General features: G+C 37.8%; 6 protein-coding genes across 7 annotated transcripts; 4 read left to right on the forward strand and 2 right to left on the reverse strand.

The window, feature by feature from the left end:
* The first annotated feature begins 2,739 nt into the window (after positions 1-2,739).
* Positions 2,740-4,074, forward strand: LOC111208491 (protein terminal ear1-like). Its single transcript, XM_048760964.1, has 4 exons — positions 2,740-3,140; positions 3,258-3,365; positions 3,695-3,836; positions 3,922-4,074. The coding sequence occupies exons 1-4, from the start codon at positions 2,740-2,742 to the stop codon at positions 4,072-4,074; spliced, it is 804 nt and encodes a 267-aa protein (XP_048616921.1).
* A 2,145-nt stretch (positions 4,075-6,219) lies between these two features.
* Positions 6,220-12,199, forward strand: LOC111204070. Its single transcript, XM_022698269.2, has 9 exons — positions 6,220-6,432; positions 6,962-7,287; positions 7,379-9,123; positions 9,206-9,306; positions 9,459-11,012; positions 11,092-11,140; positions 11,224-11,465; positions 11,551-11,655; positions 11,758-12,199. Exons 2-9 carry the CDS (start codon positions 7,095-7,097, stop codon positions 11,966-11,968), a joined length of 4,200 nt encoding a protein of 1,399 aa, XP_022553990.2. The 5' UTR covers positions 6,220-6,432; positions 6,962-7,094; the 3' UTR covers positions 11,969-12,199.
* On the reverse strand, positions 12,146-14,013 carry LOC106422731. Its single transcript, XM_013863508.3, has 8 exons — positions 13,637-14,013; positions 13,465-13,549; positions 13,353-13,394; positions 13,105-13,270; positions 12,979-13,031; positions 12,664-12,876; positions 12,545-12,591; positions 12,146-12,463 (listed from the first exon to the last, which is right to left on the reverse strand). The coding sequence occupies exons 1-8, from the start codon at positions 13,897-13,899 to the stop codon at positions 12,412-12,414; spliced, it is 921 nt and encodes a 306-aa protein (XP_013718962.3). The 5' UTR covers positions 13,900-14,013; the 3' UTR covers positions 12,146-12,411.
* Positions 14,014-14,126: 113 nt separating this feature from the next.
* On the forward strand, positions 14,127-15,430 carry LOC106380519 (protein Asterix). The gene is made up of 3 exons (XM_013820285.3): positions 14,127-14,369; positions 14,881-14,981; positions 15,133-15,430. Exons 1-3 carry the CDS (start codon positions 14,211-14,213, stop codon positions 15,197-15,199), a joined length of 327 nt encoding a protein of 108 aa, XP_013675739.2. The 5' UTR covers positions 14,127-14,210; the 3' UTR covers positions 15,200-15,430.
* A 165-nt stretch (positions 15,431-15,595) lies between these two features.
* On the reverse strand, positions 15,596-16,494 carry LOC111204032 (mitochondrial import receptor subunit TOM5 homolog). Its single transcript, XM_022698237.2, has 2 exons — positions 16,324-16,494; positions 15,596-15,875 (listed from the first exon to the last, which is right to left on the reverse strand). Exons 1-2 carry the CDS (start codon positions 16,408-16,410, stop codon positions 15,798-15,800), a joined length of 165 nt encoding a protein of 54 aa, XP_022553958.1. The 5' UTR covers positions 16,411-16,494; the 3' UTR covers positions 15,596-15,797.
* A 120-nt stretch (positions 16,495-16,614) lies between these two features.
* Positions 16,615-18,184, forward strand: LOC106422732. Of its 2 annotated transcripts, none has more exons than XM_048747277.1 (2): positions 16,615-17,102; positions 17,877-18,184. In XM_048747277.1, exon 1 carries the CDS (start codon positions 16,687-16,689, stop codon positions 17,068-17,070), a length of 384 nt encoding a protein of 127 aa, XP_048603234.1. In that variant the 5' UTR covers positions 16,615-16,686; the 3' UTR covers positions 17,071-17,102; positions 17,877-18,184. The 2 variants fall into 2 exon arrangements, with proteins under 2 accessions (XP_048603234.1, XP_048603228.1); XM_048747271.1 differs by having other exon boundaries at positions 16,618-17,077.
* Positions 18,185-20,031: the final 1,847 nt, after the last annotated feature.

Below are 20,031 nucleotides of genomic sequence, written 5' to 3' on the forward strand. Positions count from 1 at the left end.
AAATAAAAAAAAAATATGAAAGAACAATCTGATACAAAGCATCAAATACTCAAAGCTTCTGTTGTGCAAATACATAGGCTTCTCTTCAGCCAATTACAAGGCGATTGATGCAAACACTGAGTATGATGGAGCAGTCAAAAACGTATGGTTACTACTGCAACAATCTGGTGAATGCACTAAATGTTCAGTGAATGCAGATTTTTCTAAAGCGATGATGCTGCGTGTGAGAATGGTGATGCAACAAACATCTCATGAACCGAAAGATGTGTAAGAATAGGTGGTTTGTTTCACTGATGAAAGTGACTGAGTCAAGCCTTGCGTCTATGTTATTTGATTGTGAGATTATAAGATTATGTTTACTTGAGAGTTTGGACAGCTTGGCATGGTATCTTTCTTTGCTATACTCTTGACACTGTGGCGGTAGAAGTCCATTTCTTTGAGTGGCATGATGGAAGGAACAACACATGGAACCACATTAGCCTATCACAGTCTCTGCTACAACTTGTCTTTCAACAGTTGAAAGTTCCTTTCATATTCATGAGCTTTTTTCATCTCGTCCATCTTAGTCATGACAGAATATTTAACAAAAACTTTTGGCATGTAGAACAACTTCATTATCTCGGTTACATGCTAACCAAAAGAATACATGCAACCAAAATTTTAAAGTAAAACATCACTTTCTTGTTGTCCAAGGATTAAAACAAAACAAAAACATCCTAGTAGAAGTTGAGTGTTGGAATGGTGAATACTACAAGAAGCGTAGTTAATTAACAACACAACTCTCTCAAACATTACCATTTTACCAACTTCTTAAACTTTTGATATGTTTGAAACACTAGTTTCTTTTCAACACAAAGTGATCATTCTTACCAATACTAAGAACGTTGAGAAAGAAAGAAAGAGAAGAAGATTCATCTTGGAAGTGTAAGATGAATGCAATAATTGCAACCGTCATGATGCTGATGATGTTTCTCACATGTATTGCCTCTCCACTACACGGTATGTTTAATGCATTTCATATCATGTTAAAGTTTAAGATATTAAGTAGTTGATTGTGTTAAACTTATCTAGCTTCGGAGAGTCCCATACAATCGCTAACATCTTCTAAAAACTCCATCAAAAGAAGCATGTACTTTTCTCTCATGCTTCCTTGAAAGATGTAAGCAACTCGACCAAGAACATACTTATCTAAGGTTTGACGGGGTACTTGAAGTCTTCCAATGATCATGTAGAGTGTAGCAATAAGGAATGCTACAACCGATGTACGTCTTCAAAACCTCAAAGTAGAAATCTTTGTATTTCCTATGGGCAAGAGAAAACTTCACAAAAAGGGAATTGGAAGTCATTACTTTTGCTCTAGGCACCGAATTGTATAAGGCTCCAGCTATGTTTGGAAGTTATTACTACAAGCCGACAAAAGTTTTAATTTTTTTTCTTCATTACATTTTATAACAAAAAAATAAGGAAAAAATAAGAGAAAAATAAGGAAAAAACAAGAGAAAAAAAAGAAAGAGAAAAAGCATGTTAGCAATATGTTCACAACGTAATCTTTATGTTTGACAACCCCCTAAATTGATATATATCTATCACTAATTTTACTTTGAAAAGTCGTGTAAAAAATCTTAAAAGTTATATTAATAATGTTTAACTGTGTATTTTCTCTATTAAAAGAGAAGTGTCATTTTTGTCTACTATAAAATAGTCATACTACATCCAAATAATCAATTACATCTACTTGACTATTTGTTAAGAAAAATCTAATAGAAAATTTTAAATATCTTTTAAATTAATGCATTGATTAATTTCGTAATTATTAATATAATAATAGTAAAACTAAATTTAGTTAAAAAAAATTCTATAAAAAATAAAATTATATACTATTTTATAAATTTTATAATTATAGTCAATATTATATCAAAACATAAGTAATAAATGAATTAAAAATGAAAAGTTAATTAAATTGGTAAATTAACATTTTCTAAAAAAAAATTATTTAAATAAATTATTTTTAAAAATGTCATTCACCTTTTAAAAAAAATTAAAATTCGTAAATTATGTAATATTCTTATACAAAAAAAAGGGTAACATGTGTTAAGTTTTTGGGAATAAGATTTCAAATTTTGAAAAATAAAAAATTTAAATTTTTCAAAAGATAAAATGCTATTTTGGTCATTTTAGTTTTTGAGTGCTATTTTTGTGATATAAACTTAGAAATGTGCTATTTAGGAGATTTGTCCGTATGAAAACTATATATTATAAAATGAAAGGCTATCTAGTATGCTTTATTTTATTGGTTAGATGGTCATGTTAAATCAGTCTATTATATATAATTGTAGGTATGATAAAAGCCACAACTGGTATTGTTGTGCTACTACTAAAGCTAAAAAAGTAATATACATAAAAATAATTATACATAAAAATTATATGGGCCCGGCCCGATAAAGGCCTAGAAACATTAACATAGAAATTATATGGGCCCAGCTCGATAAAGGCCTTATTAACATTAACATTAACTTAGTATATGCTTCTCATTTTAACTACATACTTTGGTATTACAAATATGTACGTGCCACGGATCTCTATGCTATACAAAAAATCAACGGTCGAAGAACTCATCACCTGACAAAAACGAAATGATGACGATTTGGACACCTTCGCCGTAGTTGATATCAAATCTTTCCATAAGAAAATAATAGTAATCATCAAAAGCACATAGAAAACATAAGAACCTCTATGGCGATGACGAACGGTGATGTCTCAAGAACCCTAAACCCAGCCGCACCTCTCTTCTTTCCCCAAAACCCTTATCTGCATCACTACTACTTCTCTTCACCTCAGATTCTCTTCATCTCCGACACTAACCTCCCTCCCCTATCTTCAATCATTGTGTACTATCCTTTATGGTATAACAATCTTAACCCTACTTGGTTTGAGGCAACACAAGAATTGCCTCCACTTCACTCTCAAGACCCTATCCAAGAGCTGACTCCTCCACCGACCAGTAGAAAAAAGGTTTTTGGCTGGGAAAGAAGCAGCAGACACGACCGTAATAAGCTGGTGTGGAGGAGGAAGATCCATTATCAAGCTGAGTCCAACGGCGATACAACTGTCATGCTTAGAAACATACCCAACAAGTATACGTACGTATCTATATGAATATATATCATTCACTAGAAGAGTATTTGTTAAACAAAGGCGTGAAGTAATTTGTTTTATATGATGATGTTTATCGAATCTTATAATTACTGTGTAAGCAGAAGAGAGATGCTTATTCAGTTCTTGGATGAGCATTGTGAAGAAGAAAATAACAAAGAGGAAGATGAAGAGAATGCCTATGATTTCTTATATCTTCCCATCGATTTCCAGTAAGTTTTTTGTTTGTCTAATTTTTTTAACTTTATCACTATTCGTTAGTCTTAATTTTTGATTAATATCTCTGACAACATCAAAAAATTATTCGATTTGCATACCTATACACTTATATAGATGTTTGCGTGTAGGCAGGAGCAACAACCTAATGATGATACAACTTTTTAGATATGATAATCGATTAATAATCTGGATGATATATCAATTCAATTTTTTTTTGTTTTCGCTTTGATATATTTGTTACATAATTAACAATGTCATAGACTGATAGTACGACATGTTATATCTTTCTTTTAAACTAAATTAATGGCACTAAATTGAGCAGGAGCCAAATGAACAAAGGGTATGCATTTGTGAACTTCACAAAAGCAGAAGCAGTGTCGAAGTTTAAGGCGGCGTGCAACAACAAGCCATGGTGTTGTTTCGGTTCAAGGAAAATACTTGAAATTGCTCATGCTCGGATCCAGGTTAGTTCTATACTCTATCTTCAACATGTGTAAACGCATATATATATTCTTTTATATCAAGCTTATTGTTAACATTCGTGTTTAGGGAAAAGATAAGTTGGTGAAACATTTCGAGCAAATGATTTATCCAGCTGAAGCATACAGTGCGGTGACTTTCATCCCTGCCCGTAGGGGACCAAAGAGTACGGGTCTCACCATCATGGTCGGTAAATGCACCGAAGCAGCCATATCGGTTTAGTGGTTGTTTCATCTATCATGTTACATATGTTTAGGATTATGTATGTGTGTGTGATGGGGAACATCGAACTATGACTAATGGGTGTGCCTAAAAGGAAAAGAAAGGACTCAGACACCGAACCAAATCCAAGTTAAAACTCTAAAAAGTTTAGTTTTGGATTTGGTTTTTGATGTGTGTGAGTTTTGACTTTTCCTTTGTGTTTATTTTAAGAGTCTACGTGTAACGGGTTTGTACTTAAAAAGGAAAAGAAAGGACTCAGACACCGCACCAAATCCGAGTTAAAACTCTGAGAAGTTAGTTTTTGGATTTGGTTTTTGATGTGTGTGAGTTTTGGCTTTTTCTTTGCATCTATGTTAAGGTTGTATGTGTTTTTATGCACTACTTATGTATTGTCGTTTAACTGTTGGTTTGTCAATGTTACGTAAGTTGTATTCTCTGTTGTTTTAATTTTCGTGTTAGTGATAAGATTATCAGTTTAAAAAATTGGTTGAATTTATGTACCTTTCTTCTCTTAACCCGGAAGTTCCTCACATGAGAACAAGAATAACATTTGACAGGAAAATAAAATTTAAAATCAAGAATTAAAAAGCGACTACCGATTATCACTTATAAGACCATCTCCAATCACACTCTATAATTTCCTCTATATTTCACTCTAAAATAGAGTAACTCTATTATAGAGTGAACCATTGGAGCAAATTTAACTCTATAATAGAGTTACTCTATTTTAGTGTAAATTATAGAGGAAAAAATAGAGTGCCTTTGGAGATGCTCTAAGGACTTTTTTTTTTCTTTTGTCAACGATGGATACGTAAACTATTAGGACTTTTTGGACCACAAGGAACACGTTCACTATTTGAAGCCGTGTTCTAGTTATATCCCAACCAGAGAATGTTTTGCTTAGAAATGTACTTTTTGTGAGGTAGTTTCCAATGTTGTCAGTATTCATCTTTTTAGTTAATTTTATTTTCTGAACACTTGTTTGTACTGTACATGGAGTACACGAAGATCTTGCAAATAGATAAAACATTGTTGACAAAATCTTTGTTTATTGGAGAATGGACCAAGAAGTGACGCTTACGCTTTTTTTGTTCTCTTCTCTTTTTATAGTAGAAGACTAGCTATCAATTATGGCAAAAGCGACTGACCTCTTTTTATTTACAAAAACGTCGAAATGGTTTAGTAAAAGTGACTGTTCTCTTCCTATTTAAATGCACTTGACACTTTGACAGTCCACCCAGAGATAAGATAGACATCTTAAATTACGTAATGCACACCGAAGCTCCACTTCTTGTCAGCCGTGCGGCCGTAAATCAAATATTTGCTAAAGAAGAATACGACTTTTGTTTGAAAAATATACGACATTTTTTAGTGTTTAAAAAAAAAACGACATTTGTTTTCATTTCATATGTAAACAGCCTAGTGCTACACGTAAAATGTTTCTTTTAATTTGTAGTATTCGTATGTGCATTAATAAAATATTATATCCATTTGGCCGGACGAAATACTTTACACAAAATTTTAAATTATTTCCCCGAATCCAATCTAGTACTACTACACAAAATAGTCATGTGCACACTCACCATTTTAAATTTTGTTTATTGGGATTTCAGAAAAATATAAAATTTTGAGCTCGTACAAATACATGTATAAGAAATTGTAAATTTATTCATTAACATAACTAAACAAACAAATTTTAAATGGGTATTTAACTCAGTTCTTTTTATTCTTTTGTTTTTTTCATAAATTAATTTGCGTTTGTTCTTAAAAATATCATTTTATATGTTTCTGACGAAAAAAATACAAAACTTAAGCCTTTTTACAAAAAAAAAAAAAATACAAAAATCAGTTAAAATTGTTTTGACATGTTTCCATCTTCTTCTTTCCCATCTTAATTTTGTGAAAAAAAATACAAAACTCAGCTAAAATCTTACTCGATAGTGGTAAAACGAAAATTTTCTCGTGGCTAATAAGATAAAATCGGTAAAAGTCTAAACAAAAACCACTGAAGAAAGTATTTATGAGAGACGATGTTTACATTGTCGTATCAACGTTTTAAGTGGGCTTGGTTGCAAATGGTCCGTCACTGGCCCACACTTACACCAACTCTATAACCTTCTCTCTTTACAAGAGACTTTCTAATCTCTGCTTCGTAACCCGAGCCTGAAACTCGCTTCGGTTTCCGAACCTCAGTCATTGCTCCTGCCCCCGCCGTTGAAAAAAAAAAATTGCGATCACTTTATCTCTCTCTCTCTCTCTCCGTTAATTCTCGAGCTCGGAAACCCTAAACGCACTCATTCGAAATTGCTGCTGGGAGGAAGAAGAAAGGCTTTCCCTTTGTTGTAGATACATACAAGTGTAAGTTCGCATCTTTCTCTCTTTCCCCTTTTCAGAAACCCTAAACTTTTTCAGTATGTGAGATTGATTTTATAATACTCAATTATTGAAGTGTCTCGGTGGGAATTTAAGCATTGAAAGCTCTCGTTTTGAGGTTTAATTCTTGGTTAGTGTAATGTTTGAAGCTTCGATTTGATTTTGATCTCGAGTGGATTCGCCAGATTTTAAAGCAATTCTGTAAAAAAAAAAAAAAAATCTGATTTTGAGCTGTTGATAAAGGATTGAGCTTTAGTTGGTTTTGGTTTAAAGATCTTGAATGACGTTTAGTAGTATCAAATGTGGTCTCAAGTTTGCTGGATTTGGAGTACATTGAGTGTGTTTATAGTTTTCGGAATCTCATTGGAGCTAAGTTGTAATCTGAGGGCGTTGAACAAATGTTTTGGTTATGTAGTGAATCAGAGTTGAGGATTATGCTCTGTGGTCTTTGTTGTTGTTGTGTGTGTGTTAAACAACTTCAAATAAGTAGTAACTGTTTTGTTTGTTTTAACAGGAGATATTGAGAGTATTCCGAGGATGTTAGTTGAAGGCAGCTCATGAATTCTCGAGGAGACGACAATCTTGAACTTTGTTCTGTTTCTATTCGAGGTTCCAGATATTTAGAATAATTCTTAGGAGCTGAATCTATGTCTGGAAACGAATACGGAGAGAGGATCCACAATTTCTTTGGACAAGAAGGCCTATCTCAAGACCAGCATCAGTCTCAGGTGGTTGATGGAAGCTGGTCCGGTTTCAGCAACGGTTTAGTTGGAAACCAGAGGCATATAGACACATCCATTATTAACAATCTGGAGAGTTGTAACACACAACAACAACCTGGTATGCGTTTTGTCTCCTTATGACTAACTTCTAGCTTTTTCTGTGGGATGTTGCTGGAGATTTTAAACGTTTCCTTGCTTGCTTATTCCAGTTGATCCCGAGAGATGGCAATCTTCAAATTCACACCAGGGTTTGAATTTTACGCAGCAGCAGCAACCTATAAGGGCTGAGTACTCCAGAAGTCTATTGCAAGATAATCAGCAACTCACAAATGGTTACATGAATTGGATGGCGATGCAGAATGGGTCGAATGTTTCGGGAGTGGGTGTAGAATCTAGTAGGGATAACTTATCAGCGAAAGGGTTTACTTCCGACATTCAGAAAACTCCTATGAGGTTTGAGATGGGAGGAGAATCTCCGGTTAATTATGATTTCTTCGGTGGTCAACAGCAATTAAACAGCCAGCCGCCGCCTGGCATCCTCCAGCCGTTTCCAAGGCAGCAGATGACGTTCAATGATATGCAACTACTAAAGCAGCAAGTTATGGCTAAGCAAATGCACGAGTATCAACTTCAACAACAGCTTCATAAGAAACAGCTGCAGGCCAGGCAGCTCAACTCTTTGAATTCAAATGCAGTAAATGGAAATCGCTCAAGTGATAATCAATCACACCTTTTGGTTAATGGGATCCCTCTTCAGGATGCGTCTAGTAATGGTTGGCAGCCTGATCTTGTGTCAGGAAATACAAACTGGATGCATCGCGGCATTTCACCATTTGTTCAAGGTTCATCCAGTGGGCTTGGCGCTGAGCACGGTCAGGCGAACTTACAGTTTGAACCTTCCTTGTACGGCATGCCACTTGGTGAAGCAAATGCACCTCAAAGTTCCTTCTCTCCCGTTCAGATGAACAGATTAGCTTCGGAGCATGGTTCCTCTCTCACCAATCAGCCTGATAGTTTTATGCTACCTAGATCCACATACCAGGAGAGAGCGATGTTCTCAAATTCTTCAGCTCCAGGTTCAAATGATAGCCCAAATTTCGAATGTTTCCAGCAAGATGATCCACACGATAGAAACGTTTCAGCGCAGGAGAAACTCGATCAGATGAAGGGTTCTGGTCCACCAGAAAAATCATATATAAAAGCGCCTGGAAATGTTTCTGGGTCACAGAAGTCGACAGCCTTAGATCCAACAGAAGAAAAGATTTTGTTTGGTTCGGATGACAATTTGTGGGAAGCATTTGGAAACGACACTGATATGAGCTTGACGGGAAACCTGATGTCCAGTAGTTCTGACCTTAATGATGCATGCCCCTCTTTGAAAGGTGGGGGTTGGAGTGCTCTTATGCTATCTGCTGTAGCAGAAACATCCAGTAATGACGCAGGCTTTGGTAACAGGGTCCAGAATCTTGGCGTCAAGGCTTCAAATGCACTAAGTGAGAGACTCCACAATGATTCGGGCTCTATTCAAACGAATGAGGGGATTGGAGATGGATTTGGTATCTGGAAGGCTGCTTCTAATCCAAACTTAGTTGCTCCTGTTGAACAGAAGAATCACTTCACCCAAAATCTACAAATGAAGGCAAACTATGGATTTGGCATTGCCACTGCGGAAAACAAGTCTACTGCTTCTAGGGGTGTCCAGGAAAACCAACAGCATTTGGGTAATAACTCTGTGGAGAAAGCTACCCCTCAAGTGAATCATAGAGATGGCAGTCAAATTAGTCGCAAATTTCACTATCATCCCATGGGGAATATTGGCGTCACTAACGAGCCTTATCGAGAAAAAAATTCTCATTTGCCACCCGCATTGGACCGGGTGTCTGGAGGAAATCAAGGGTATTTTGGGCAGTCAAAGTCACTTGGCCAGCCACCTATGAACATGCAAATTGACAGGGTAAATTTTTTATCCGTTGGTTTTTGACGTTGTTCTAGTAATCTGAATCCCTCTGAACATTCTTTTGGCTTTATTATGGCAGGGACTTGTTTCACAAGGCATGGGTTCAGAGAATTCACCTAGTACATCTGCTTCAGCCGACAGAAGTGTTGATATGTGTAATCAAGTGCAGAGTGCGTCAAGGTACTTTTTCTTTGGGTGGAAAAGGTTTAGTCTGTCAACTAACTGACAGAGTTACCTAACTACCCTCAACTCACTGTTTTCACTTATTATCATTGAGTAAATCTTATTCCCTATGTGCTTGCAATTGCCTTTCTGATTTTTTTCCTCCGCAGGCAGACAATGCTTGAGCTTCTTCACAAGGTGAACCAGCCGGAGGAGCGTTCTGTGGAAACAGATGCTTTCAAAATTCCTGAATCAACACCCTCTGCAGAAAATGGTGGTCAATTTAGGCATAGTCAGTCATCTGCTTCTCAGGGGTTTAGTTTACAGCTGGCTCCGCCATCTCAACCAGCTCCCTCACCTGATAACGTGCAGTTTTCTATGAACTCTTTGCAGCCATTGAATTCACTTCATACTGCCCCTGAAAAAGGAGCAACAAGTCAATCAAGGTTTGCTCCATGGGCATCTAGTCAATCTTTTCCACAGCAATCCACTTATCAAGGACCAGGAGAAAGCAACAATACCTCTGGTTTCCCATATTCCAAAGGGTATCACCAAAATCAACTGCCGCCTGTTTCTACCCGACAGTTAACTCCTAACCATTTAGTCAGATCATCTTCTGAGTTGTCGACCCCTCAAGTGAAAGAAAGAGACCGAAGCAGTGACTATTCAGCACAAACACCTTCCCTGCTAAATCCTACGACCCACAACAACAAAGGAGATTCAGCTGAAGGGTTTCCTATGCTGTCTGCTCCTCAGCCTCGGGTTGGATTCAGTTCGCCTCAGCAGAGTTCCTCTTCTGGTATGAGGTCTGACTCAGGAGCCGGTACTTCAGCACCGCAACATCGGTTTTGGAACCAGCCACCTAAGCCTCAGCCAGATATATTACGGCCGCATCCAGTTACCAATAGCCACGTAGAAGACATCTTCTCAAGGCAGGAGAAGAGAAATCAATTATCCTCTCAAAATGGAGGAGACATGTCATTAAGTGGGAGGGACATGGTGAATATGCATGAGTTGCAGGGTCAAGATATGGGTGCAAAACAAACAGCTGGTGTTGCTTCGATGTTCTCCAAAATGGGGCAGATCAATCATCAAACCTTGGATCGCTCTCTTCCTTCTAACAACCGTCCAAAAGATGACGTGCGTCACAATGAGCGTATGGCTGGAAGTGGGGAGGGTGACGCACCCAAGATGACTGTGAAGAGAGTCGAGGATAGTTCTGTTCATCTTCAAAAGGTAGCTTCCAAAGAGGTGCAACAGTCACCTTTAAGATCTGATGGTTTACTGAGAGATGGATTGAATCACAAGGAATCAGAGAACCACTCGCTACCTTTCGGCCAAACTGTTTCTCAGAGTTTCTCCAATAAGAATCATTCTGCCTCGGCTGGAGCAGATCATCAACAACAAATCAGTCCTCAGATGGCTCCATCCTGGTATAATCAATATGGAACTTTCACCCCCTTGAAGATAGGAGAAAAATCTTCTAATGTTGGGAGTTCGGCTGATGGCTCACATAATGTTCAATCTCCAAAGCAGTTTAATACGCAGAAAATGCCAGGCTCCGCACCAGGAGCGGAGATTCCCTCATCTGAGTCATTGCCTCGTGGTGCAACTGACGAACTTATGAATGTTGTTAAACCAAAGAAGCGCAAAACCGCAACATCAGAGCTTCTATCTTGGAATAAAGAAGTCATGCATGGTTCCCAGAGGCTTAAGACTCTCAGGTGTGTGGCTTATGAGCACTAATATTGATTTTTAATCTTTCATATAGATTACCGTATTAATCTACTATACTCTTTACAGTGAGGCGGAGGTTGATTGGGCCAGAGCAACCAATCAATTTGCTGAAAAGGTGAGTTTCCTCATTACATACTTTCTCTCGCCTGTCTCGTTGTCCAATGTTGTTGAATAAGTTGATGGCTTATGTTCGCACAGGTGGAATATGGGAATTTACTTGAGGATGGCCCACGACTCAGATCAAAGAGAAGGCTTATATATACAACACAACTCATGCAACAACTATTTCGCCCGCCTCCTGCTAGGGTAATATCTTTGATTGCTAGCTCAAACTATGAGTTTGTTGCATATACTGCTGCAAGAGGTGCACTAGGAGATACATGTAGCTCCACTTTTACTGATAGGAACGAATGCCTTTTGCCCCAGAACAAATCAAACCCGTAAGGATATGTACTGTTTGTTATCCTTGAAATGCTGGAGAGTTTGAGGTTATGTATTAACACAAACTTATCCACTCTTGTGTAGGGTGTCTGAGAGAAGGAAAACTGAAACAACCAGTGACCAGTACATCTCCAAAGCTGCTGAAGATTTCATTAGCAGGTCACAGAAACTAGAAAATAACTTTGCAGGGTAAAAGACCATGCCTAGCTCTCTCTAGTAATTGATTTTAGTTCTTAATGGGTACTCGTTATGGCGGCTTGATCTCATGAACATCTGTTTTTTTTTTTGCAGACTACAGAACGGATCAACAATTGCTGACTTGATCGTGGAAGTCCAGGATCTAGAGAAGTTTGCAGTGATCAATCGTTTTGCGAAGTTCCACCCAACATCCTCATCTACAGACCGGAACGTGAGTTCACTTAGGTTAAACCCACAAAGATATGTTACTATAGCTCCAATGCCTCAGAATGTTCCAGACAGGGTACACTGTCTCTCTCTCTAACCATTGATGAATCCATCATATTATTCTGTTTTTGGCCAGTAGTTCCCATTCATATGTATCTCGTGCACCAGATGTTTGTATTTCTTGGGTGGGTATGAGTTAGTAGTTGGTCAGGATTCTGAGAACTGTGAAGGTCTCTATTGTTAAGAAGCCGGAGATTTCCTACTAGACATGAAGAATTAATGTATTCATGATCATATATGATTATTGCAAGTCAGAATATTTTGTATACTTAGTAAAGAAAAATTGCTCATAACAGAAAATCTAATAAGGTTACAACCTATGGTTTCCAGTAAACAAAACATAACAATATAATTTCAACAAAGCTAAGGTTCTAAAAATCTCTTCCTCTTGTCTCTTAAGTCACTTAGAGCTTTGTAGAAGCAGTCATGCTTTAAAGTCGCAGAAACTTAACCAGACGCTTAAGGAACAGCTTTCAAACTTTAGAAGGTGAGTCTAATTTCTTCCCCGGCCATCGCTAATATCTCATCCACCCTGTAACAAAATATGCAACACAGGCTCTCATCAGAAAGAGTAGAACTCGAGAATGACAGTGGTCAAACTGTAAATACTTACCTATGACTGTCAATGTTTATCTCTGCAAGCCAAGTTGTCAAGTAAATCTGCATAGCAAAAAAAAGACCTTGTAAGATAATTTTAACAGAAGATTTTTCCTGAAAACAAATCCCACATACCTGCAAAATTTCCGAGGTTGGCTGGTTGGTATGTGATACAGAAGAAATACCGAGATTATCTTCTCTCAGTCTGGGGAGAATTGGCTCATTGGAGTATAAAGAACATTTGGAGAGATCATCAAACTCTCCATGGTAAAGCTCAGCTGACCAACTGAGCTTCACCGGTTGAGGAACTTCACAGCTTAAAGAGACCAGTTCCATGACAAGTAATCTCTATTGAATAATGACGTTATGGCAGAAAACAAAATCAGAAGCTAATTAAGAGCCTAGAGATTATATACAGAATTGAGTAAGGAGGAAGAAAGTAAACTTTACCTTTAGCATTACTTCTCGTTTGAACATCTCCACAAGCTCCTCAGCCATCGTCTCTGTGATCATATCAACATTGCAGAAAAAGGTGAATCAAGTAATCAATGACTAGTTTTTGGTTAATGAGCTTACCAAATGCAGAGACATTCAAAAAATTAAACACAGGGATGCCACCGCAGTCTCCAGCATCATCTGAATCTTCCTTAGAGCCAGAGAACTGTATAATCGATCCGCTACTCGGCTTCATATAACATCTCAGAGAACTACTTACATTCACCATCTCAACAACAACAGCCACCTGCATTTTACCAACCACATAATTGTTTACACGTTCCAAATTCACAAGAATATTAGATAGTCATGTGCACACACACACTCACCATTTCCTTGTACGAAGATAGAAGCTTGATCCGACACGAACTCTGAACATACAAAGACTCAATATGTGAAGTAAAAAACACAAAGAGTGTAGTAAAGTTAAAAACTTTTCACCTGTTGCTTAGACAGCTTCTTCAAAGTCTTCTCCTTGATACCAACCATGTCACTCAACGCACCAAACTTCATTGCTGGCACAAACCTATTAGCCATACAAAACACAAAGTGATTTAAAAGCATTCATCTTTTTTAATTTAATCACACATCAAAGTTAGTAAGGGCTCCACACGTTTGGGATAGATACGCATTGACGAGCGAAGTGGCGTGAGATTTTCCGCCGGAACAAGCGGCGACCCACTGTTGCCGGAAAGTCGAGAGCTTTGACCACTGGTTCCTTAGATTCCGCTGAGCAGCTGGCCTCCATAGCCTCATCGATGACGATGATGATGATGATAAACTCGCCGGAGATGGAGATGGAGATGGAGAAGCTAGCGATCGCGAAGAAGACGCTGGAGATGGAGAAGCAGGCGGAGGAAACTGTGAGGCGCTCATAGCTCTTGAGCTTAAAGGCTTCTCAAAATCTTCAGTAGACGAACGACGGTTCGATGCCGGCGGCGTAGAGACGCCGGCGAGAGCTATTCTTCTTATAGGGCTTATGAAAGAAGAAACATAAAGGGTATAATTGTAATTATACTGTGAAGCTTATTTAACTGGATTAAATAAAAAATTATTAACTGGTGTAAAAATAAAAAGTTACTGCGGTGTAGTTATATGATCGAAGGAGCAATATTAACAGTAGATCAGATTTTACAGTGACGGCAAGTTTTAGAGAGAGAAGTAAGAGAGAGAGAGAGAGAGAGAGGATGTCTCACAGTCACGGGAACGTTTCGTCGGCGAACGATCCACGGCAGCCTTCGGCGGCGAAGCCTTACACTCCGCGACCTATTGCCCCGGAGGATCTCCCCGTTGACTACTCCGGATTCATCGCGGTTATCCTCGGCGTCTCTGGGGTTATGTTCAGAGTAAGTTTACACACTAGATCTCATGTGATCCTTGCTCGCTTCTAGAAACTCTTGATCCGGTTGTTTACGCTTCAGATTTGGTGAGCTAGGTCGTCGGATCTTCGATTAATCAACAGCAATCTGTAGCTCGATTGGATCTTATAGTTTCGATTGAATCGATTTAGCTTAGTTTCCTCAGATTTGGATGATTCTAACTACTCAGAGTGTGATTGGATCATGTTATAGAGTTAGATCTCCTTTTAAGATTTGAGCACAGTTCAAATGGATGAGATAGCAGTTGTGATTGGATGTTATAGTTTCGATTGAATTGATTTAGCTTAGTTTCCTTAGATTTGGCAGATTCTAGCTACTCAAGAGTGTGATTGAATCATGTTATTAGACTTAGAGATAGATTTGATCTCCTTTGAGATTTGAGCACAGTTCAAATGGATGAGAAGATGAGTTGTTTCTTTGGAGTCTAATGGATAAGAGATGGTTTTTGTTTTGTTTTGTTGTTGTTGTGTGTATTCAGTACAAGATATGCTCGTGGCTTGCGCTTATATTCTGTGCTCAGTCGCTGGCCAATATGAGGAACTTGGAGACTGATTTGAAGCAGATCTCCATGGCTATGATGTATGGTTCCCTTCCTCACTCTCGTCGTTTTCATTAGTTAGAGAGCCAAACGCAATTGCTTATACCACTTTCTGTTCAAATCCCGAGACAATATGAGCCATGGTGTTGATTGTTGTTGATGATGACTCGAGTTTTCTTGTATTTGAAACAGGTTTGCTATAATGGGATTGGTCACAAACTACTTGGGACCTAATAGACCTGCCGCGACAAAGAAATAATTCTGAACTACTCTTGCTTTCTTTATCTTTTATCAAACCTTGTTTGGTTCTTGTTTTCCGCACTTTTAAGTTATAAATTGCGCCATGGTGAGATTTGAAGCCTAGTTTTTTGTTTCTGTGAAACTTTTCTCATTATTATTTAGGTGTTTTGAGTAACAAACTAGACTAGAGCTCATGTTCGAAGGTTCTCATTTCAGACACACAGAAATTGAATTCCAACTTTATGTTTTATATCCACTATTTATGATATATGAGAAGTTGAAGACATTCAGGTAAATTAGAGGCTTAGAGCCACCTTCTGAAACTATGAAGCATAAAAAAATCTTTACTCAAGTATACAGAGGAGACATTGAGTAAGCTTGTTTACAAAAAATGAAAATGCAACATAGAGCTAACTTTGAATGAAAAAACAAATTCTTTAGCATATGATAAAATCCGAGTCACTGAGAACAAGAAACAAATCTTGAACTGAGATATTTGTATAACATTGGTGGAATCATAAACCAGACCACCAGTTCGATGGAGAGAAAAGACATTGAAGAAGTACAAAAAAAATTGAGAAAATAAGAGACGATCCTCCGTTGTTATCAGGTTTGCTTCAGACAGCCATGAGATCACCAAAGCCACGCATGAGGAAGATTCCTCCTGCAAACACCCCAAGTGCTCTCACAAGTTTCTGCACCCAACCAGTAGAGAGACAACCAAAGGTGAGACAGATTACGATGGTAAGAAGAACACATCAGATTTTAAATGTAAAAAACAAAGTCGAGCATCAAAAGAACAAGATATTCATATACTTTCAAGGCATGGACTTGTGATTTGACAAAATCTAAATCTCTGAGAAACCCAACATTCCCAAATTCGGATTCAAACAATTGCTCAAGACATCATCAAATGTACAAAGAAAAGCTCTGACTTGGCGTCTCGAAACATGCAAAGCGAATCAAAGTCTAAACTCAACTGACTCAATTCAAGATAAACCCCTAAACCTTGACTCTCACAATAGCTGCAATACCCAACAAAGTTCAATTGAAGTCATAGAGAATCAACTTCGTAGCTCAACTCAGAATCAAACCAAACATAAACAGACTCCTCATAGAGAGAGAAAAAGAAAGAGACTTTACCATGTTAGCTGCCCACTTCTGCTCATTGTGGACCTCAGAGTGCCACAGAGCTTTCAGCTGATCCATTGAGATAACACTCTTCACCATCGTCCCCTGCTCAAAAATCGCAACTTTGATCGTCTAGTTGCCGGAACCTAACTTCAAAGCATCCACGACACGAACCCTAACTAACAATAAGTTAAATAACTCTCTTTAAAACATTTTGGGCCTATTTTAAAATAATTGAGCCCGTTAAGAGGCCCACGAAATCTCTTCGTCTCTCTCATGTCCTCACCAAAACCAGTTAAATCCCGGTTTAGCGTAAACCAATCAAGCATTTTAGAATCGAAACTACTCACACCAAGCTCTCTCTAACCATCATCAATGGCGAAATCAGCGGCGACGGCGACATCCTCCCTCGTGCAAAACCTCAGACGTTTCATCAAGAAGCCGTGGGAGATAACCGGACCCTGCGCTCATCCGGAGTACCTAGAGTCCGTTCCCAAGGCGACGGAGTATCGCATCAGATGCCCCGCCACGATCGACGAAGAGGCGATCGTACCTACCGCGGATCCAGAGAATGTGTACAACATCTTGTACCACGCGAGGGATCAGCACCGTAACCGCCCGCAAATCAAGCGTTATCTGTTGAAGAAGGATGACGTGGCTCACGAGAAGAAGACGTTCGAGGAGACGGACTTGCCTAGGGTTTACTTGACGACCACTGTTGAGGAGGATGAGAACGCTCGCGGCGGAGGCTACGAGTAACAATCAGGTGAGGAAATTTCGATTTCTCGTTGGTAAGAGAATTTTTTTTATTTTTTTGGTAAAATGTAAATATTTATACCATTTTTGAATCTTATCACATTGTTGCGAACACCTTATTAGACAGAGAAATAAAAGAAACAACAACAACACAGTGACTATGTGAGAGACTTGCTTGATTATGTGATCATATCAAATTTTTTGAGGTTTATGTTTGTTTAGATTACTGTGTTTAATGTAGAATGAGCTAGATTATGGTCTAGGCTTGGACCTGACCTTGTTGGTTTATAGATCATCTGGTTTCGTAATGGCTAAAATGCATCATTGGCTTCTCGTTCTCGTGTGAGTTGTAAAGTTGAATCTTAATATGATCGAGAATCGAGTGAACCGTCATAAGACCATTTCGATTCTACTAGAGTTTAATTGGAACGAGGGAGAACTCGGGAGTGGAGTAAGCTTTTCCTGCTCTTTACAGTATACTTGAAGTATCTTTCTCTCTCTCTGTGAAGTAAGACTCAGAGCATTTTGATTAATAAGTTTGGACATTTTGTCTTAGATTTAGAGGTCGAATGGGTTTAAAATTGTTGATTTAGAATTTTTTTTTGATGCTTTAGGTTGTTTCAGAGAGCCTGACTTAACCTCTGTTGAAATAGATATATCTAGCTGCTGGAGTTCTAGCCAGTTAGAAATGTCTGTGTTTGTGCTTTAGCCTACGATTCTATACTACCACAACACTTTAGTAATTCAATATATTCTGAGTTTCCATATCTTCTCACTGTAATTTCGTTTTTTTTTTCCTTTCTTTGTAGGTTTTCTCTAGTCTCTCTTTCCTGTAATCTGCTGGTGGGGGGAAGGATTGCGTGCGATATATCTCCTTGCGGTCAAAAGATTCTCCCTGGTTTGTTTGTTTATTTAATAAAGATTCTTAGTAGCTTTATCTACGACAAAACAGTCTTTTCTTTCCTTCACAAGAACCACATTGTTGTTCGGTCATATTCTCTATATTTACGTTCTATGATGAACTCATGTTGAGCTTTTTTCTTTCTCTTTTGTCTATGGCACACGCATATTATTAGATACCATGCCTGGTAAATTTTGAAACATTTACCTTTTTTTACTTTGCTTCTTTTTTGCAACAACTAAATATCTTGGATTGTTTTCTTAGACATGCTTACAAAGTTACAATACCTTTTTTTCATGCAGAAATTTTAGTACTAAGAGAATATATGATATAAAAACTGGATATAAATGGTCCATTGTGATACTTTACTTTCATCACCGGCATGCTTCAAGCCTTCAAACTTATTAGAGGAACAAAATACTAATAAAAAATATAAGTTGCACTTTGTTTCATTTTCACATAATTGACCACTTAGCTTATGCATGCAAATTCTTCGTCTCTCTCTTCCTTTATCCCCAACCTATCTTGTCCTTCCTGTTATTGCTGCTAACTTTTCTTCTTCTCAAAGCATTTTTTTAAATTCAAATATCAAAATCAAATTCAAAACAGTTTTTGGAACATATATATAATCAAAATCAAATTTTACAATAACTACTTTTAAGTTGTAACTTCCTACTCTGTCCCTATAGTTTATGAAAAGAACTCTGTCCCTATATTTTGTAGCTGAAAAACCAGTGATACAATATGCATAAAATGCATGCAGCCACATTGTCCTATTGATTTATGTTCTTTTTTTATTTTAGTAAGAAATCGGGAGTTGACAAAAGAAAAAGTAAGAGATCGGGAAAAACAAAGAAGCATGCTGAACAATTTATTTATGATAGGATGTAATTGACCAACGAATAATTAATTAGAAAAAGACAGCAACTAATCAGACATTAATAAATTAACAGCAAAGAATATATTTTGTTTTAAGAAATATTTACGCTGGGAGACACAATTTGAGTTTGCAATATCACTAAGAGACACATTGTCTATGTAACACACTTTCTCATGTTAGTTTTACAAACATAACCTCCAACTAAAAAACCTCCAACTAAGAGAGGCAAAGAGAGAGGTAACTCTTGTTAGCCAATCCAACTAACCAAACTGATATAATATTTTTACCTTTTGTGAAAATGAATAAAACATTTCTAATAACCTTATCTCTTCCTTTATCTTCACAAAATCTATCGTCGTTTCTAATGAATCTTAATTTCTTTCTTCCCCGACATCTTTTTGATCCAGAAATCTAAATCTGAAATTGAACCCCTTTCTCATTCTAATAGACGTCTTCTTTCTCCCTGAATCTCGACGTTTTTTTTCCCCGAATTTCTTCCCGAAATCGAAATCGACATCTCGATCTATGTTTCTCGACCTCGAAACTCTGTTCTTTACCGCGTCTGGTGATTCACAGATTAACTCCAAATTGAAGGTTAGGTCCCGCTTCTTAAAACAACTACTTGACTCTGTCTTCTCGGTCCAAACCCTAACTTTTTACATCTTGAGAAATTGAACCCCTTTCTCTAGGCTCAGTCCCGTGTGGAAACGATGGTGGTGGCTGTGGAGGGCGTGGTGGAAGAAGCGGTGGATACCGTAGTGGAGGCAGTGGTGGTTGTGGAAGCGATGGTGGAAGATGTGAGTATGGATACAATGGTGGTGGTTAGTGGAGGTGGCTGCCGAATCTTCATCCACAAAACCTTGAACATAAGACCTCATCCACAAGATCTTCATCCACAAAACCTTGATTCATGTGTCCACATTTTCCCGTGTCCATAATTTTACCATCCACAATGTGTATCTTCATATCTAACTCTTCCACAATTTTTCGTGTCCACAAACACTTGATGCAATGTGCGAGTTCTGCTTCAAAATCGAACCATTTTAGCTTTATTTTGTTTGTAATGATATATCTCAATTTTCGTCTCTTTGTTCTAAAATTAGCAGAGAACGGAAAAGAATAGTTTATTCCTTGTCAACGGTTCACCGTAACTATAAGTATTGCGTCCATATATATCCATCCA

This window comes from Brassica napus, chromosome A2, assembly GCF_020379485.1.
Source record: "Brassica napus cultivar Da-Ae chromosome A2, Da-Ae, whole genome shotgun sequence".
Taxonomy (NCBI): domain Eukaryota; kingdom Viridiplantae; phylum Streptophyta; class Magnoliopsida; order Brassicales; family Brassicaceae; genus Brassica; species Brassica napus.

What these genes read in the sequence shown, in the direction of transcription:
- LOC106422731 (XM_013863508.3), bottom strand. Translation starts at nt 13,899, where the DNA reads ATGAGCGCCTCACAGTTTCCTCCGCCTGCTTCTCCATCTCCAGCGTCT. An exon ending in AGAAGCTGTCTAAGCAACAG is followed by an intron (nt 13,395 to 13,464) that starts GTGAAAAGTTTT and finishes TTGTATGTTCAG; the next exon opens with AGTTCGTGTCGGATCAAGCT. An exon ending in CAACCTCGGAAATTTTGCAG is followed by an intron (nt 12,592 to 12,663) that starts GTATGTGGGATT and finishes TTTGCTATGCAG; the next exon opens with ATTTACTTGACAACTTGGCT.
- LOC111204032 (XM_022698237.2), bottom strand. Translation starts at nt 16,410, where the DNA reads ATGGTGAAGAGTGTTATCTCAATGGATCAGCTGAAAGCTCTGTGGCAC. An exon ending in AGAAGTGGGCAGCTAACATG is followed by an intron (nt 15,876 to 16,323) that starts GTAAAGTCTCTT and finishes GGTTGGGTGCAG; the next exon opens with AAACTTGTGAGAGCACTTGG.
- LOC106422732 (XM_048747277.1), top strand. Translation starts at nt 16,687, where the DNA reads ATGGCGAAATCAGCGGCGACGGCGACATCCTCCCTCGTGCAAAACCTC.
- LOC111204070 (XM_022698269.2), top strand. Translation starts at nt 7,095, where the DNA reads ATGTCTGGAAACGAATACGGAGAGAGGATCCACAATTTCTTTGGACAA. An exon ending in TAACACACAACAACAACCTG is followed by an intron (nt 7,288 to 7,378) that starts GTATGCGTTTTG and finishes TGCTTATTCCAG; the next exon opens with TTGATCCCGAGAGATGGCAA. An exon ending in CAAGTGCAGAGTGCGTCAAG is followed by an intron (nt 9,307 to 9,458) that starts GTACTTTTTCTT and finishes TTTCCTCCGCAG; the next exon opens with GCAGACAATGCTTGAGCTTC.
- LOC111208491 (XM_048760964.1), top strand. Translation starts at nt 2,740, where the DNA reads ATGACGAACGGTGATGTCTCAAGAACCCTAAACCCAGCCGCACCTCTC. An exon ending in TATCTTCCCATCGATTTCCA is followed by an intron (nt 3,366 to 3,694) that starts GTAAGTTTTTTG and finishes TAAATTGAGCAG; the next exon opens with GAGCCAAATGAACAAAGGGT. An exon ending in TTGCTCATGCTCGGATCCAG is followed by an intron (nt 3,837 to 3,921) that starts GTTAGTTCTATA and finishes ATTCGTGTTTAG; the next exon opens with GGAAAAGATAAGTTGGTGAA.
- LOC106380519 (XM_013820285.3), top strand. Translation starts at nt 14,211, where the DNA reads ATGTCTCACAGTCACGGGAACGTTTCGTCGGCGAACGATCCACGGCAG. An exon ending in TCTCTGGGGTTATGTTCAGA is followed by an intron (nt 14,370 to 14,880) that starts GTAAGTTTACAC and finishes GTGTGTATTCAG; the next exon opens with TACAAGATATGCTCGTGGCT. An exon ending in CAGATCTCCATGGCTATGAT is followed by an intron (nt 14,982 to 15,132) that starts GTATGGTTCCCT and finishes TATTTGAAACAG; the next exon opens with GTTTGCTATAATGGGATTGG.